Here is a 19692-nt window from a genome sequence, read left to right on the forward strand (position 1 = left end):
GAGACAATCATAACAGAATGAATTTTAATTTCCCAGGAGTCAGGCAATAAACAGCAGCTCTATTAAGTGTAGATGATAGTCACCTTAGCTCCATAAGCTAAGATTAATATAGTAACAACAATAATAATAATGTTTGTAGCCTTACTATGTACCAGACACTGTTCTAGGCCCTGAACATATGTTAACTCATTTAATTCTCACAACTGTATGTGGTACTTTGTATGTCCCCAGTTCACAGATGGGAAAAACTAAGGTACCGAGAAGTTAAGTAATTTACCTAAGATTACACAGGCAGCAAGTGGTAGAGATGAGACTTGATCCAAGTCTGGTTCCTACCTCTCCAGAAAGCCTCCTCAAAGTCAGAGGCCATGTTCCTCCCTTTCACTGGCCCCAGGTCACGGGCCTATCCCACTCCCCTCCTTGCCTGCTTCCTCTCTCCAAGCTAGCATATGACTCCCCCACTCCCCATACTCAGGTAAGACATGTCCTCTCTTCCTGCCATCACGTCTACACAGTACTCTCATCAATCCTTCCCAAACTGACTTTTCCTCGATTCTGAATTCCCTTTGCATTTAAACGTGTTAACAGAAGTGTACACATAAGCTTATAATAGCCATCATTAATGGAGCACATACTACATACTAGACGCATGCTAAGGATGTTCCCATAATTTAAAGGATTATGAAGACTGCGATCAGACCCATTTTACTGAAAAGAAAATTGAGGTTCAGAGAAGCTAAATAATATTTTCGCAATGTTCTCCCAGTAAATAAATAACACAGCAAGATATAACACTCAAGTCCGTATGACTCAAAGCTCACACTTTCTCTATGTATAAATACACGTCTCTCATGCACACACGCCTCTTTTACTTCTTTTAAATCTAGAGCACCTAGATACAACACTATTCATAAAGGTGTTTCTTTAACAAATGAATTCTAGAAAATCATTAAGCAGACAGAAATTACGGTTATCTTAATGGTTTCTAATACTATTTCCAAAAACAAAAGGTTCCAATACCTTAACTAAATAATTAACTTACAGATTCAAATACATTTCGATGGTCCCTCCCCCCAAAACACTAAAGAAATATTTGTGGTTTAAATCTTTTAGGTAACACTATGTTTTTTTTGAACACTATTTATTAATACTGGAACCCAGGATTATTCTCTCACTCCTCACCAACCTCCCACCTCCCCCTAACTACAGTTTCCAAAGAAAGACTTGGCTATAAATTGTTTTGCTTTGCCATCAGTTACTTAAAGTATCTCTTGGCCCTATGAGAAATAGCAACATGACGGGCATCTCTGATTCTGCAGCTAAACTGAAAGGACAAGTTGCCCATCTCACCTCTTAGTGTGATTTTTTTTTTTAACCCACTAATGAGCATACTGTAAATGCTCACTACATAAACATCTCTTCCTGGATACAAAGGTTTCAGCAGCAGTTTTTAATACTTTGAAATAGTATAACAGCAATTATTGCTCATTTAGTCAATGTGAAAGGTAACAATCACATTTATGTTACAGTACTCGGTATTTTAATGTCACTATAAACATTAAGTGAAACGAAATACGCTATTCAAGTATGCCAACTGATAACAAATGGGTCAAACAAAAATATTTCACCAAAGCATCTTAAACAATACTCTTGATATACTGAGAGTATCTTTGTTACCTGTTATAACGCGATACCTTCATTCTCTCCCAGCATATGCCACACCTTGCAGGTTGACAAAAGCAGAGAGATAGCTGGGTTTCTCTCTTTTAATAGTCCCAAAAAAGATCACTCAAACCTCCTACCAAGAGCAAATCCTAAGAATCAAGAATTCCACCGCCCTTTCCTTTACAACCCGACTTTCCGCCTCCAGCTACCAGAGAGGATTGGGGGTGGGGGAGAGAGAGGTTGGAACGGACACAGAACGCACGACTCGGTCGGTCATCTCCCAGCCTGGCCCACCCCAAACTTCACCTTGGCACAGCGAGAGGCAGGAAGGCACCAGGAATACCTAGGAAATGGTCTCACCCCTATCGGAAAACATTCTTAACTTCCTCGAGGCCACCATTTCCCTGGGGCATTATCACACACTCCCACCCGGACGTATTACCTAAGAGATTACTTAAAAGAAAAGCACAAACACACACAAAGAGAAACACTGCTTGAAGCGGGCAGCTCCGGCTCGGCGTGCGCGAAGAAGCCCGGAGATCACGCGCAGCCGCGGCCAAGTTGCCACCGGGATTGCACCCACGGTGCAGGAGGCGGCCGGGGCGGTTGGAAACCCAGCGCGCGGGGCTCCAGCCCCACGCCCGGCGCCCCAGCCTCGGGGCAGGAAGCCCGGCGCGGCAGCGCTGCCTCTCCCGAAGGGCTCGGGCCGCGGCCGCAGCGAGAAGGTGGATCTGCGCTTCCCACCCCGCCAGCTCCGCCCTCCCGGACACATTCCTGAGAAGCCCGACTCCCGGGACGCCGAGCTGGGCGCCCAGCAAGCAGGAGCGGGGCGCCCCGACCGCAGGGCAGTAGGGCAGAGCCGGCCGGAGCCCCCCGCCCGCCTCCCGCCCACCCCCGGCCCGCGCGGCACCTCCGGGGCGGGGTCCCCGCGGCCGCCCCGCCACAGGTAGCGCGAGCCCCCGCCCGCCGCCGCCCCGGCGCCCCGGGGAAGGCCCGCTCCAGGCACCTGGATGAACTGGATGGTGAGCGCCGACTTGCCCACGCCGCCCCCGCCGACCACCACGAGCCGGTACTTCTCTTGGCCGGAGCCGTCCCGCCAGCCGGCCGCGGCCATGGGGACGCCGCCGAGCCCAGCCCGGCCACGCCGAGCCGCCGCCCGCCCTAGGCCCGGCTCCGGGGACTTGTGCGGCCGGCGGGCTGCGGGCGAGCGGCCGGGCGGGGGTCCCGGGCGCCGGGAGCTGCTGGAGGGCCGGTCCGGGCGGCAGCGCGGCGCCCGGGCTGGCCGGGTCCCAACCGAGGCGCGGAGAAGCGAAGTGACCGCAACGGCGAGGGGCTGCAGCGTCCGGGGGGCGCACTCCTGCACACGTCTTCGCAGCGCCTACCGAACGCAGCCTCCAGCGCAGCTACAAATGGCCGTCTGGGGGCCGGGCCGCCAGGCTGAGGTGCTGCATATGCATGAGGGGGCGGGGAGGGGCGGGGCCGCGCTGGCATGGGCTGAGATTCGGGCGCTGACGGAGGGCTCAGACCCCCTCAGATGTGCCCCTGCAATCCCTTGACTGTGAGTGGGTGTGTGCACGCGTGTGCGTGTGTGAGTGAGTGTGTGTGACAAAGAGTGTGGGAGTGGGAAGAAGATGGTAGACAGTGTGTGACCATAATTGTATATGTCAGGGATGGTCAGGGATTGTGTGGATAAAAAATACAGTATGCGAAGGCGTGTGTGAAAAATAGAGCTGTTGTCATCTTAATTCAGTTTGTAGGAGGGTAAATATCCTGTTTTAAGAGTACAGATGGTGACCATGACTGTATGAAAAACAGTATATGACAGTGCTTGAAGATTAGAGCTGTCACAATAATTGTGTGTGTGATATGCTTGCGGTGTGTGAGGGATGTCACAGAGACTTAATCACAGTGATTGAGGGTGCGTGGACAAGAGTATATGTGGCATATGTTGTATCAGGAGAGTATCTTAGTGGCTGTGTGTATATGTGAAAAATGTGCGGTAATTGTATTTGAGGGGTGTGAGTGTGAGAGATTAATTTATGCTTTTTTACACACTACATACCAGGCACTGTACTCAGTGCTACCGATCCTTTTATGAACAGTTCCCTGCCCTCAGGGAACTAAGAATCCAATGGGGAAACGGCCAGGACAACAGGCAAGTTGTCAGGCATAATGATAAGGGCTATAACTAATAGCTCCGTGTGGCCATGGGAGAAGCACTCACTACAGAGCTGGGTGGTCAGGGAAGGCTTCCTAAAAGACCTGAAGAATAAATAATATAGAGAGATGAATAGTATTCCAGGGAAAGCAAACCGCATATGAAGAAGTCAGAGCGGAGAAGGTAAGCCATGTGTCACATGATTTTGATTGTGTTGGGGGAGTGTGCTTGTAAATTAAAAGTGATTATGTGTAGCAGTTTAACCAAATGTAGCAGGAATCACAGCTGTATACTGAGGCAGTGTAGGGCAGTAGATAAGACCATGGGCTCTGGGGCCAGACTGGATTCAAATCCTAGCTCTCTCACTACTGGTATCATGTTGGAAGCTTACTGACCTTCTGTGCCTCGGTTTTCTCTTCTCTAAAATAAAGACCGTAGGACTACCTACCTTAACGGGGTTTTTAGTAAGAATCAAATGAGTTAATACATATAAAGCACATAAAACAGTGCCTGACATGTAGTAAGCATTTATGGCAGTTTTGGAACATGACTGCAAGTTCTTGGAAACAGCTTAGTGACTCTCTTGGAACCAGTAGAATGCAGCAGAAGAGATGCTGTATAACTTCCAAGTCTAGGTCAGAAGAGGCCACGTGGCTTCCACCTGTTCTCTTGGGATTCTCACTCTGGGAGAAACATCGTAAGAAGTTTGGCTACCCTGAGACTGCCATGCTAGAGAGGCCACATGTAAGCATGCCAGTCAAAGGTCTAGCTGAGCTCCTAGCTGACTGCCAGCATCAACTGCCAGCCATGTGCGACACCTTGGACACGGAGCTCTGTCCAGCCTTCAGATGACGGCAGCCCCTGCTGGCATCTGGCTGCAACTGCATGAAAGACCCCAAGCAAGAGCTACCCAGGTCAGCCCTTCCTGACCTACAAAATCATGAGCAAAATAAAACAGTAAACTGGTTGTGCTTTTTTAAAACTTTTTCTTTGGGAATAATTTCAATCTATAAAGTATAAAGAACAGCCATACACCTTTACCCAAATTCAACTACGTGAGCATTTTACCCCACTTTCTTTATCGTTCTCCCCTCTCTATCTCTGCTTCTCTCACTCTTTCATATATATGATATAGTTATTCATATAAATGTATGATAAATTTATGTATATATATAATTCATATATTAAAATGAATTTTTGAACCATTTAAGGGTAAATTACAGGCATTATGCCCTTTACCCCTAAGTGCTTCAGTGTGTATTTCCTAAGAATAGGGACATTATCTTATATAACCACAATACAGTTATCAACATTAGTAAATTTAACACTGATATGAATACTTTTGTCTAATCTACCATTCATATTCCAATTTTGTCAGTTGATTCAATAATGTGCTTTAGAGCAATTTTTTCCCCTCTAGTACAGAATCCAGTCTAGGGTCAGGCATTGCATTTAGTTGTCAGATCTCTTTAGCTTTCTTAATATGATACAAAATGGTGGTCTTAGCACCTTTTTATTTTTTGAGGGGAGGGAGGTATTTTTTACACAGCAGTAATAGCCAGAAAAGACTTAAAGCAGATAGTGTTAGCAATGTGAAAAGAAAGGAAAAGAAAGAGGAGCCCATGTCAAGGAAATCCTGAGAAAGGGCCAGTTATGCTCCTCTCAGTGCCTGTTTAGCCCTGAAATTTCCCATAATCCTTCAGGACCAAAAAGATAACCAATGAGTCCTCCTTATGCGCTTTTCTTCTAAAGTACAATCCAGAATCTTTCTCTCCTTTCAAGAAGATATGATCATCTGAAAAGCTTATCAAATCTCAAAAATATCCAAAAGAAAGAAAGTTATTCCCTGACCGGGGGAAAAAAAAAAAAAACACATAGGGATTTCCCTGGCGGTCCACTGGTTAAGACTCCACGCTTCCACTGCAGGGGACACGGGTTTGATACCTGGCGGGGGAATCAAGATCCTGCGTGCCGCACAGCACAGCCAGAAAAAAAAAAACAAAAAAAACTATACTAGTCACAACTATTTAGACTGGGGGAATAAGGTATTGGTCCTAAAGCAATTATAATGAATTCCTTAGTATTCTGTGCCTCTGCATCTGGTATAGGAGCACTCAGGGGGTTCTGAGCCTGATGAGAGTTTGACCAGTAAAAGAAAAAGAGGATAAGGTGGTAATGAATACAAGCTTGTGTGCACATATATATTCAGTGACTCGAGTTTTCAGGGAGAAACTTATTTTCAGTAGAACCTATTTCCATCCTTATTTGCTGAGCTTCTTCTCTGCCTGAGTCCTGACCAAGATTTTCTTTTCTTCCTACTCTGTACCACTGCAATCTCTGTGTACAGGACAATTCCAACACTGCAGCCAAGCAAGCAAACCCATGCTGTAGAAACCATGTGTTGGTTGCCTCCCAGGCATCCGTTTCTCCTTCCTTTCATACAGTGTCTCCTAATTTTCTCTCGGTGGTTTGAGAGTGACTGACTCCCACCTGCAGCTCCAGGGATTTACCCTAATTCACTGAAGATTATCAGCCCCCACTGGCCACAGTAATTAGCTGATAGATGGGCGTATGACCTAGGTGAAGCCAATCAAGGACAGATTCAACTACAGAATCAAAACTACAATGAGATACCACTTCACACCCACTAGGATAACTAGAATCAAAAAGACAGATAATAACAAATGTTGACAAGGATTTGGAGAAACTGAACCCCTCATACACTGCTGGTAGGAATGTAAAATGGCGCTCCTGCTTTGGAAAACAATCTGACATTTCCTCAAAAAAGTTAAACATAGAGTTACCATATGACCCGGAAGTTCCAGCCTTAAGTATATACCCAAGATAAATTAAAACATGTCCATATAAAAACCTGAAAGTGCAAGTTTATAGCAGCGTTATTTATAATAGCCAAAAAGTGGAATTAACTCAATTATCCATCACCTGATGAACAGATAAATAAAATGTAGGGTATTCATACAATGGAATATTATTTTGCAATAAAAAGGGATAAAGTACTGACACATGCTACAACATGGATGAATCTTGAAAACATTAGGCTAATTGAAAGAAGCCAGTCACAGAAGACAACATATTATATGTTTCCCACTGTATGAAAGGTCCAGGATAGGAAAATCTATAGAGACAGAAAGTAGATTAATGGTTGCCAGGACTGAGGGGGAAAAGCTCTGTGACTGATAATGGGTATGGGGTTTCTTTTTGGAGATATGAAAATGTCCTGGAATTAGATATCTATGATGGTTGCACAGTTCTGTAAATATACTAAAAACCATTGAACTATATACTTCTTAAAGTGAGTTTTATGGCATATGAATCAAATCTCAAAGCTGTGAGGATGAAAGATTCAATTGCAGGGTTTTATTTGAGCTACTAAGGAAATGTCTTTTTACTTCAAGATATTCCTCATGTCAACTCTACTTTATTTTTAAAAAATTTAACTCAAAGTCAAGTGTTCAGCAAGGAAGAAGCCCACATTTTCAACTCCACGTAGACATTCTGTCCCAAAATGCTTTCTTGCCCTTACAAAATATCCCACAAGCCTACAGCAAAAAGAAATTCTCCTGCAAAACAAACCACTGAAGACAGGAGTATCTGGCAGAGAAAGAACTAGTTGTCATTTATGCCAATTAAAGATGAATTTTCATCTTAATCTAAAAAGTTTCTTTCTCAAGTAGCTAAGAGATAACAGGGAAGTACAAAAATCTTCATCAGAGGAATGACCCAGAACCTTGGAAAGGACACTAGAGATCATGCCCCTAATCTTACCGAAAGAAATCCTGTGACTAGGGAAGGAATTTCTCTCCCAATGTCACCTAGCAAGTTGTTAGCAGGATACAGGTATCCTGACTCCTATGCTCAGAGCACTATGCCCCATGCCAAGCTGGGTGTTACCCAGAATCCCACAAAGCCTCATAGCACAGAGACAGAGTGATGCTGCCAATCAAAAGAGATGTTGAATGTACCATTTTGATTTCAGTGGAGTGACGGTCTGGCTAAAGGGGTGTCAAGAGACTTCAGTGGGCAGATTCAGGGTCAGATTTGGCCAAAAGATATGTTTTGAATACAATTTTTGAATTGGTTGCTGATATTTTAATTTAGAATATTTCACGAACAAATCTAGATTTCTAACTCTTCCTGAAAAAATTAAATGGGACATCTACCAACACTGGGCCAGCATTATCATAGGACAATGGCTAAAGGTAAGTACAGGCTGCCCTTGAGAACAGTATGGATGTTCCTGCTCTTCAAAGTAATCAGCACTCTTGTATCACACTCCACACATTTGACGTTACCCGTCTGGCTTCTGTGGGCTTTAAGAGTTTGCAAATCCTACTACCATATGCCAATGTTCTCCACCTAGAATGCACATTTGAGTCCCCTGTAGTATCTTAAAATGAAGAACCTAGGCTCCACCCCAGACTTAGTAAATAGAAATCTCTATTTGCAGACCAAGAATGTGAATTTGTGTATTTAAATACCCAAAGCGAAATTATTAGAGAAATGCAAATCAAAACTACAGTGAGGTATCACCTCACACCAGTTAGAATGGGCATCACCAGAAAATCTACAAACAGCAAATGCTGGAGAGGGTGTGGAGAAAAGGGAACCCTCTTGCACTGTTGGTGGGAATGTAAATTGATACAGCCACTATGGACAACAGTATTGAGGTTCTTTAAAAAACTAAAAATAGAATTACCATATGACCCAGCAATCCCACTACAGGGCATATATCCAGAGAAAACCATAATTCCAAAAGACACATGCACCCCAATGTTCATTGCAGCACTATTTACAATAGCCAGGTCATGGAAGCAACCTAAATGCCCATTGACAGACAAATGGATAAAGAAGATGTGGTATATATATACAATGAAATATTACTCAGCCATAAAAAGGAACGAAATTGGGTCATTTGTAGAGACGTGGATGGATCCAGAGACTGTCATACAGAGTAAAGTAAGTCAGAAAGAGAAAAACAAATGTCGTATATTAACGCATATATGTGGAACCTAGAAAAATGGTACAGATGAACCGGTTTGCAGGGCAGATATAGAGACACAGATGTAGAGAACAAACGTATGGACACCAAGGGGGGAAAGTGATGGTGGGGGGATGGTGGTGTGATGAATTGGGAGATTGGGATTGACATGTATACACTAATATGTGTAAAATGGATAACTAATAAGAACCTGCTGTATAAAAAAATAAATAAAATAAAATTCAAAATAAATAAATAAATAAATAAATAAACAAATACCCAAAGTGACTCTGAGACACCACCACAGTTGGGAACTCTTGGAGGAGAGTAGACTCATGCATGTCCACTCTTTTTTTTTTCAGGACAAACAATGACCCTCTCATCTGGAATGTTTGTTACTCATCATCTCTAAAAATTACCATTGCCGAAATACCATTCCTGGCCCATCCCAGAGAAAGGATTTGGGGGTGGAGTGGGGAGGGAGGTGCTGAAACTAAGATTCCCCTGACCTCATCTACAGCTGAGTCAGACAGAACCCAGGCCTGGTGACCAAAGAGGGCCAAACTCCCAGATCAGGGACCATTCGAATCTCATCACAGTTAATGGAAGGGCACCATCCACCTATTTCCTTAATAGGCCCCTGCTTCTAATGTGAATGAATGGCTGGTGGAGAATGAAACAACCCAGCAGGAGCTGCATGCATCTGAGATGAGACAGACGCACAAATCTACTCCTTGTTTAAAGATCACGCTGCTAAGAATAGAAGCTGAAACACAGGCTGGAGCGTGTGCACACGCAGCCCTAAGGAAGGCCACAACAGAGCTGGAGGAATCCACAGCTTTGTGGAGGATGATCAGAGAATCAGAGCCTTAAAGCAGAAAAGGGACCCTGAAGTCATTCCCTCTAATGCTCTCATTTTATAGATGGGGAAGCAAAGGCCCAGATAGAAAAGAGCATTCCCCACCATTGCCTAGAGATAGAGCAGAAGCATGACTGGAACTCAGATTCTGTCTCCCAACCTGTGGCCTGACTTAATATAGTACACTGCCTTGGGAGCCCAAGAGTCCAGAAGGCTAATCAGGGCCAAAGTCACACCACCCTTCTCAGGCATAACTGCCAGGAAGAATCTAGCAAGGGTGTCCATTATTGCATTTTTTTAAATAATGAAAAATCAAAAACCACCTAAATATTCAACAACGGGGACTTGATTAAATAAATAATGCTATAGCCATAGTATAGAACACTATGTGGCCATTAAAAATATTTTTCATTTATATAGGAAAATGAAAAGAGTGGGATACAAATCAGTATATACAGTATGATTCCGGTGTTACATATATATATATATATATATATATATATAATAGCTACCATTTACTGAGCAGTTACCATGAACCTGGCACCGTGCTAATCACTTAAAACGTATTATCCAATTTAATCCACAAATCAACCAACTGAAGTGGATTCTATTTTTGTTTGTATTTTACAAAAAAAAAGCTTCGGCACAGAGGTGTCCTATAGCTAGTAAATTGAAGAGTACATATTTAAACCCATGAGGTCTCAGCTCCAAAGCTTTGTATTTAATCATTATTAATAGATTTTTTTAAAAAAGAAAGGCAGGATATTCAGTTATCTTAGGTTATTTGCCACTTTTCATTTTTCTGTATTTTTTACCTTTTTTTCCTGCAATTTCGCATTCCCTCCTACCCCCAGCCCCTGATAACCTCTAGTCTACTTTCTGTGTCTATGAATTTTCCTATTTTAGACATCTCATATAAGTGTAAGTATACATGTGTCCTTTGGTGTCTGTTTTATTTCATTTAGCATAATGTTTCAAGGTTCCTCCATGTTATAGCACATATGCATGCTTCATTCCTTTTTATGGCTGAATAGTATCCTATTGTATGGATATACTACTATTTGTTTATCCATTCATCTCTGTTGATGAACATTTAGGCTGTTTCCACTATTTGGCTATTGTGAATAATACCACCCGCTATGAACATTTGTGTACAAGTACCTGAGTTCCTGTTTTCAGACCTTTGGGGTATATGCCTAGGAATGGAATTGTTGGGTCAAATGGTAATTTTATGTCTCTTTAAGGAACTGCCAAATTGTTTTCCATAGCAGCAACACCATTTTACATTTCCACCAGCAATGTGAGAGGGTTCCAATTTCCTCACATCTTCATCAACATTTGCTATCTTCCTTTTCTTATAATAGCCACCCTGAAAGGTATGCAGTGGTATCTGATTATAGTTTTGGTTTGCATTTCCCTAATGACTAATGATGTTGAGATGTTGAGCATATTTTCATATGCTTATTTGCCATTTATATATCTTCTTTGGTGAAATGTTTATTCAAGTCCTTTGCCTATTTTTTTAAATAAATTTATTTATTTTTGGCTGTGTTGACTCTTCGTTGCTGCATGCGGGCTTTCTCTAGTTGCGGTGAGCGGGGGCTACTCTTCGTTGCAGTGCACGGGCTTCTCATTGCAGTGGTTTCTCTTGTTGCAGAGCACGGACTGTAGGCACGCAGGCTTCAGTAGCTGTGGCATGTGGGCTCAGTAGTTGTGGCTCGCGGGCTCTAGAGCACAGGCTCAGTAGTTGTGGCGCACGGACTTAGTTGCTCCGCGGCATGTGGGATCTTCCCGGACCAGGGCTTAAACCCATGTCCCCCACATTGGCAGGCAGATTCTTAACCACTGTGCCACCAGGGAAGTCCCTTTGCCTATTTTTCAACTGGTTTGTTTGCCTTTTTGTTGTTGAGTTGTAGGAGTTCTTTATATATTCTGGATATTAAACCCTTGTCAGATATGTCATTTGCAAATATATTTTCTGTGGCTCTTCATCCTCTCGATAGTATTCTTTGATGTACAAGTTTTTTATTTTAATGAAGTCCAACCTCTATTTCTTTTTAGTCAAGAAAAATATAAGATTATGTTTATGAACAATTTTTAATGATATGGGCAAAGCAGAAGCCAAAATTGTACCTGTATGATTGAACTATGTAAAAATAAGTGGTAGTTAGATAATCTGGGAGACTTAACTATTCCAGGAAGATTGAGAATCAGAGTCAATATATAGAAAATACTTATGTCATTCTCCATCAGTCAGGGTGAACAGTGATGGCTGCTTTCTCTCTTTCTTCCCCGCAGCAGCTTTCCAAAGAGAGACATGCCTGCTGCTCTATGGGGACTGAGCCCTGAAAATTGAGCTTCCTCTAGCACCCAGGCCTGGTTTATAGGGCTCCAAACAGCTCTCTCTTTCACCCACACCCCTTACCAGGACTGTGACTATGGCTGTTTTAAAGACTTGTGAAGAACTCAGGAAAGACCGAAAGAGTGGCAGAGAGAAGAGCGAAGTCCTTTCTTCTTTCGAATAAGCTAAGACATCTCTAGCTTCCAGAACAAAAGGATACAACTTCAAATGCAGCTATATGGATTTAGGTTAGATAGCTGGTAGAACCTGATAATAAGGCAAGGTAGACAGCTCCTAGGAAGCTTTTTAAAATGCAGTGGTTTCTAAGCCCTGTTCCTGTCCCCACAGAATTACACTGTTTCAGGAGAGAACTGAAAGGAAATGCTTTGTGATTGCAATCTTCCCTCCTGTGCCCCATGGGACATGGGATACTTCTGTCTCCTGCAGCTGCAACACCAGTGGTCTGGTCAGAACAAACAAGGTTTTCTTTTTGGAAAACTCAGGAGCCCTGGAGTGAGAGTGTGAGACATGGCATCCTAAATGCTAGAAAGGGAAGGGACTTGACAGGTCTACTCTACCTCCTATATTAGTCAGTGTGGGGGCGTTAGGGGACCCAATAAATAACAGCCCTCCTCCCCACCCAAGTTTTGAACCAATTGAGAAATAGGACACAGAAAACCAATAGATGGAGATCCAAAGGTCAGCTTTGTTGCTGATAAGACACAGACTGGAGGATATGTCTTAGACGTGAGGCTAAGTAGGCTTGCTTACACTGTTCCCAGAATAAGTGTACCATTGAGTTATAGGCAGGGCTGGAAAAACTGCAGGCCTCATCTTATGGGGCTCTACCTCCATAAAACTTGTAGCACATAGAGGAACACAGAATAACTGCCCCTTTTAGTCAGGCTGACTCCCAAAGAAAACAAAGGAAGGAGTTAAACAGAGCATGCCCACATCATTCTTCCAAACTCAAGTGGATAGTCAAGTAGAAGTCATACCTTCTTTGTGGAGAAGGATGAATAAGGGATGCCAAGAGAGGCTAGGAGCCTTACTCTGGTGATTTTCAAATTTTAGTGGGCATCAGAATCACCTGCAGAGCTTATTACAACACAGATTTCTGGGCTCCACCCCCAGAACCCTGATTCACTGGGTCTCTGGTATGGTCTGATAAGTCTTATTTTTTAACAAGTTCCCTGGTGATGCTGATGCTGCTTATCTTGGGACCACACTTTGAGAACCAGTGCTCAGAGAGAATCTCTCCACTTGGAAATATAAGGAGGAATAAATGATTCCTTTGACCATAAGGACTTGTTTGGTTGCCGGTGACAGAAACCCAACTCAAACTGAAATAAAAAGAATTTATTGGTTCATGTAACTAAATGATACAGCTGTTGATCTAACTTTAAGGACGGCTAGACTCAGAGGCTCAGATGGTATCGTCAGGACTCTTTCACTCTGTATCTCTCAGCTGTGTTTGTCCTATATGACTCAAGTCTCAAGCTGGATTTGCCCTGGTGTTGGCAAGATGGCTCCACTTATTTCTCTTCCCCTGAGTCAGTGTTTCTCAAACTTCAGCATGAATCAGAATCACCTGGAGGGCTTGTTAAAACACAGATTGCTGGGCTCCAACCCAGGAGTTTCTGATTCAGTAGGTCTGGGGTAAAGCCCAAGAATTGGCAATTCTAACAAATTCCCAGGTGATAATATTGATGCTATCTCAAGAATGGAGAATGGATGCTGGAAAGACTCAAACAATAGATGTTCACTACTCTTTGTTTTACAGATCAAGAAACGGAGAGGTTACGTGGCTGGTCTGTTTTATCCCATTTAGAAGAGAGCAGTTTTTCCAAGGATACATTGGTTTTGAAACAAGAAAATCTGACATCAAATCCCTACTGATAAACTGAGTAGTTTAGGACAGGTTACTAAACCTCTTTACTCTTCTCTTTATTGTTTTAAAATGGGAATAACTGTAACACCTATTCATAGGGTAGGATGAGGGTGTGTTGATTTACTGGAACATGTAAGAGTCCTTTATATTTAGAGAAGTGTTAGACAGATGGTGAGTTTTAAATTATTTTATTTTAAAAATCAATGTGGATTATAATAGACCTGAAAATTAAAACTACATGGAGTCACTATTTTTTGTGTTATTAGTACTATTTTTCCCCTATACAATTGGCAAGATCAAATATTTGATAACACTTTATGGAGCAAAAGTCAGGGGAAACAGTAATTTTCATTCATTGCTAGTTGAGTCCAGTCCATAGCCTGTACTTTCAATGTACTCAGGGACTCAATGCCCCCCAAATTTCATCTCTTTGCCTGATGGATTTTTCTGAACTGTGGAAGTCCGTTCTGGTCACCAGAAGGCCAGACCAGGGAATTAACACCTACCCCGCTATTCGCTATTCGTATCTCACACCCCCATGCTCCCAGAGCAGCCTTCAGCCAATGACTCTGGGGAGATGCAGCTTCCTCACCTTTGTTTAGGGAAATCCAGAAGCAAGTATTCTGCACCATTTCTCATCATTTCCAAGTGGGATTAAGTTTCAGTCACATACTGTATTAGCTGGTTTCATAATACATCCCTTCAATGGTTGCCTTCCTTTCCCTGTTTCACTCCACTTCCCCTCAGCTTTCTGGTGTTTCCTGAACCTTCCAAATACACTACTTGCACTAGAATTATTGTCACAGAGATATGCTTTTCTGGGCGAACCCCAACCAAGATGTAAACATTCTTTGGGAGTGGGCAATATCTAGCAAAATTACAAATTTACATGCCCTTTGACCTAGCAAATCTGATTCTAATAACTTATTTAATGGGTATATGCATGTAGAAAATAACATACATGAGGCTGTTTACTGAAGCACTATTTGTGATAGCAGATAGCAAGAGATTGACACAATTTAAATGTCCATTAATTCAAGACTGGTCAAATAAATCAAGGTACATTCATACAAGGAGATACTATGCAGAAAAAAAAGAAAAAGGAATTCATACTAACTTGGAACAATCTTCAAGATTTACTTAAATGAAATAACAGACAGTATGTATAATACACCACCATTTGTGTAAAACGAGAGCGTATATAAATGTGTAGCTAGTTGTATCATCGACTTTTTTATTTCTAGAAGGATAAACAAGAAACTGGGAGACTATTCTTATATTATCTATTCAGAAAAACAAATTAATTAGGTAAAAACTTCTTTAAAATGAATGTGGAAAAAGAGTTTTACACTCAGAAAATTATTTATTACTCATTTCAGAAACACATTTATTTTTAGAGTTAGATACTGTAACTACAAACACTACAAACTGCAATATGTCTAGAAAATGTTTATTAACAACCACCTAGAGCTTTAAAATGTATAGACAATGTGTTAATTAGCCAGGGAGATATTTTTTTTAAAAAAAGGAAAGGAAAGACAGGGAAGGTACTGAAGAACCCAAAGTCACACTTGGGGATTTTGAAGCTCTCGTTATAAATAACATCTCCCCTGTCCTTCAAACTTGCTATGAGCTGGGAGCTTTATATGCACATTCTCTTGTGTTCACTGCAGCTACTATCACCCTAGTTTTACAGATGAGGAGACTAAGACTTGGGGAACTGAAGGGACTGGTTAAGGGCCACATAAGCAGAACCTGAATTTGATCCCAGGGAAAGATATATGCCAACATCCTCTCAGTGCTACCTATTAAAGATGCAAACCTTGATAAGAGCTTTGAAAAAAGGAATCATATTTTAGAGTCATAATACCCCAAGGTCCAGGCTTGAAAGGACCCTAGTGAGCAATAGAGAAAGCCATTTCCTCTTTGGCCTTTCTGCACAGATTTTCATGCCAGAGCCAGAGCATAGGGACCAGCAAGGGGCTTGTTGATTCATACCTTTCTGTGACTGGAGCATGCCAGCATCTGGGGCCAAACTACAGGGCAGGAATGTATTAAAACTAATTTGGAAAATATTTTTTGACAAACAATTAGTTTTGCCTTCTCAGTCCTTCACACAGTGCCTGGCACATAGAAGTTTCTGATAAAATACTTGTTGAGTGAATGAATGAACCAATAACTGGACAGTATAGTGTGAAGTGATGCAAGGAAGTCCAAAGGGGTAAAATACAGTTCCAAGTTATAACTCAGTTGAGGAGACAAGACAAAAATACCGCAATATTTAGGTAAGAGTAGAAGACAGGCCTAAAAGTAAGGCCTCAGTGCCAAAGGAAGCCTGAGCTATAGGAAATCAGAGGTGGGAAACAGCCCTTTAGGCTGATGTGATGGGAAGATGACATATATAGATAAGCAGAGACAAAGGGCGTTCTGGAGAAGACAATTTTTAGTGGAGATGTGGGATAAACCCAATATCTTGATGCACAGGAAAGAAGCACAAGATTTGGAATTAGATAAGACCAGGGTTCAAATCCCACATCTACCTTTTATTGATGGGTACAATTGCTCAACCCCTCTAATAAGGATAATAATGGGGCTTCAGGACCAGGCAGAGACATTCAGACAATACAGCCCCCACAGGTGGTCATTTTAGATGACTGGTCTTCAGGATCTTGTCCTTCCTTGAACGCTTGCCTGAAGCCAGACCAGAGAGAAGGAAGACTATGAATAGGAGAAAGGAAAGATACTTTCCTCTAGGCTCCTGAGATCCCCCAGACCTGGAGCCAACTGGAGAATGAATGGGAATTGGCGTTCTCAATGGACAGACTCAAGCTGGATGGAGCAGTTGTAGCAGAAGGAAATCCCCCATTGCTGCTCCTTGACATCATCTGAGCCTCTGCCAGTCAGTTCCCCAGCCCCAGGGGTCACTTAGCCAAGCTCCAGGCCTGAGACACAAAAACCCTCTCCTGCACTGGACCTCCGTTTCTTTTCCTTGTCATCTTGCCCTTTGAGTCTCTACTTCTTTTCCTTTTTCACTCTTTTTTTTTTCTTTTAACAAAGTAAGTTGATTTACAATGTTGTATTAGTTTCTGGTATACAGCGAAGTGACTCAGTTTTATATATATATATATATATATATATATATATATATATATAATATATACATATTTTTTTTCATATCCTTTTCCATTATGGTTTATTACAGGATATTGAATATAGTTCCCTGCACTATACAGTAGGTCCTTGTCGTTTACCTATTTTATATATAATACTGTATATCTGCTAATTCCAAACTCCTAATTATCCCTCCCCCACCCCCTTTCCCCTTTGGTAAACATAAGTTTGTTTTCCATGTCTGTCTATTACTGTTTTGTAAATAAGTTCTTTTGTGTCATATTTTAGATTCCACATATAAGTGATATATGGTATTAGTCTTTCTCTTCCTGACTTACTTCACTTAGCATGATAATTTCTAGGTCCACCCATGTTACTGCAAATGGCATTATTTCATTCTTTTTTATAGCTGAATAGTATTCCATTACATATATATATATATATATATATATATATATATCTCCTCTCTATCAATTCATCTGTAGATGAACATTTAGGTTGCTTCCATGTCTTGGCTATTGTAAATAGCGCTGCTATGAACACTGGGATGCATGTATCTTTTTAAAGTATAGGTTTCTCTGGATATATGCCCAGGAGTGGGATTGCTGGGTCATGTGGCAACTCTATTTTCAGGTTTTTAAGGAACCTCCATACTGTTTTCCATGGCGGCTGCACCAATTTACATTCCCACCAACAGTGTAGGAGGGTTCTCTTTACTCTACACCCTCTCCAGCATTTGTTATTTGTAGACTTTAATGATGGCCATTCTGCCTGGTGTGAGGTGATACCTCATTGTAGTTTTGATTTGCATTTCTCCAATAATTAGGGATGTTGAGCATCTTTTCAGTTGTCTATTGGCCATCTGTATGACTTCTTTGGAGAAATGTCTATTTAGGTCTTCTGTCATTCTTTGATTGGGTTATTTTTTTGTTATTGAGTTGTATGAACTGTTTGTATATTTTGGAAATCAAACCCTTGTTGGTTGCATCGTTTGCAGATATTTTCTCCCAGTCCGTTGGTTGTCTTTTTGTTTTGTTTATGGTTTCCTTTGCTGTGCAAAAGCTTATTAGTTTCATTAGGTCCCATTTGTTTATTTTTGCTTTTATTTCTATTGCCTTGGGAGACTGACCTAAGAAAACATTGGTACGATTTATGTCAGAGAAAGTTTTGCCTATATTCTCTTCTAGGAGTTTTATGGTGTCATGTCTTATATTTAAGTCTTTAAGCCATTTTGAGTTTATTTTTGTGTATGGTGTGAGGGTGTGTTCTAACATCATTGATTTGTATGCGGCTGTCCAACTTTCCCTACACCACTTGTTGAAGAGACTGTCTTTTCTCCATGAGTCTTTACTTCTCTTTGTTTCTATTTCAGTATCTATTTCAGCTTTTCTGTCTCTGTTTCAGTCGTTCCCTCTCTCTCTGTTTCTATCTCAATTGTCTAAAGTTCTTTCTCCATTTTACTCACATTTGTCTCAATAACAAGCCCCAGCTCCCTGCACAATATTCTTTGTATTACTAAAACTCAAATCAAAGCAAAACAAAAATGCAGAGGCTTGGCTTATTTATAAAAGCATATCAATCTAAAACTCAGTGTGATCATTTAGATTCATACCTTTATACAATACTCAAAAATATATCTCAGATGGATAAAAGAGTTAAATAGATGAAAGCCAAATCACAGAAAAATTGGCAGGAAATTGAATTCACTATTTATCAGACCTTTGGAGGAATAATAACTTTTCAAGCATTGAAGCAAAGAAGAAATCACAAAGGAAAAGATGAACAGATTTTACTACGTAAAAATGTGAAGCTTCTGTGCAAAGAAAAGTAACAAAAGGAAGATAAAATATAAAAATGTTTGCAGTAAATATTCAAAGAATTAATATATAAATTATATGAAATTGATATCATTAAAAAGAAAAATTAAATCTTGAATAAACAGATCTCTTCCATAAATAGAAATACAACCATAAATCAACATAAGGAAATGTGTTTAGCTTCACATTTTCAAGTATGTGCAAATTAAAACACTAATAGGAACCATTTCCCTGCCATTATACTAGCAAAAATTAAAACAATGAGAATACCCAGTGCTTGTGGTTAGGTAAAGTTACACGATTCTTTTGGAACGCTCTTTGGCAATAATTATCAAGAAACTTTAAACTGTTTGTACCTTTGTCCCTTAATTCCATTCCAAAGGGTTACTCCTAAGGCAGCAGATTTTAAACTATGCTCCTTGCAACCCTAGAAATTCCACAGAATTGTCCATGGGACTGCTAGGAAAGGTATGTTTTAGACAGGATTTGGATCTATAAGCAAGAGAAATTAACCCTGGCTATCTTAAGCCAAAAGTCAATGCACTGAAAAAACTCAGAGGTTCACAGAATCAGTGGGAAGCTATACAAGCAGGTTCCGAAAGCAGGCAGAAAACAAGACAATTCCAGCAGGCTAGGGAGCTGGAACCACACTACATGTCTCAGAGCGAGCAGAGTCCGGTGCATGCGGCCCTGCTGCTGAGAGGAAAATGACCTCAATCACCCCCATACTGTCACATGCTCCTGATTCAAAGACATAGAAAAGAATGCCTAATTGAGCCTGAATCACATGCCTTGGGTTTTGTAAGAAAGCAGGAGGTGGGGGTGAAGAATATCCGTCTTTGGCTTACCAG

The 19692-nt window shown here is 41.5% G+C and overlaps 1 protein-coding gene across 1 annotated transcript in view; it reads right to left on the bottom strand.

The window, feature by feature from the left end:
• The window catches only part of RRAS2 (RAS related 2), a 71210-nt gene extending 68126 nt beyond the window's left edge, over positions 1-3084 (bottom strand). The window contains exon 1 of the mRNA XM_029208779.1: positions 2672-3084. Coding sequence (XP_029064612.1) covers positions 2672-2779 — 108 coding nt within the window. The 5' untranslated portion in view covers positions 2780-3084. The remainder of the gene's footprint in view (positions 1-2671) is intronic.
• Positions 3085-19692: the final 16608 nt, after the last annotated feature.

This window comes from Monodon monoceros, unplaced genomic scaffold (genome assembly GCF_005190385.1).
Source record: "Monodon monoceros isolate NGI ecotype Baffin Bay Population unplaced genomic scaffold, NGI_Narwhal_1 Super_Scaffold_7, whole genome shotgun sequence".
NCBI classification, from domain to species: domain Eukaryota; kingdom Metazoa; phylum Chordata; class Mammalia; order Artiodactyla; family Monodontidae; genus Monodon; species Monodon monoceros.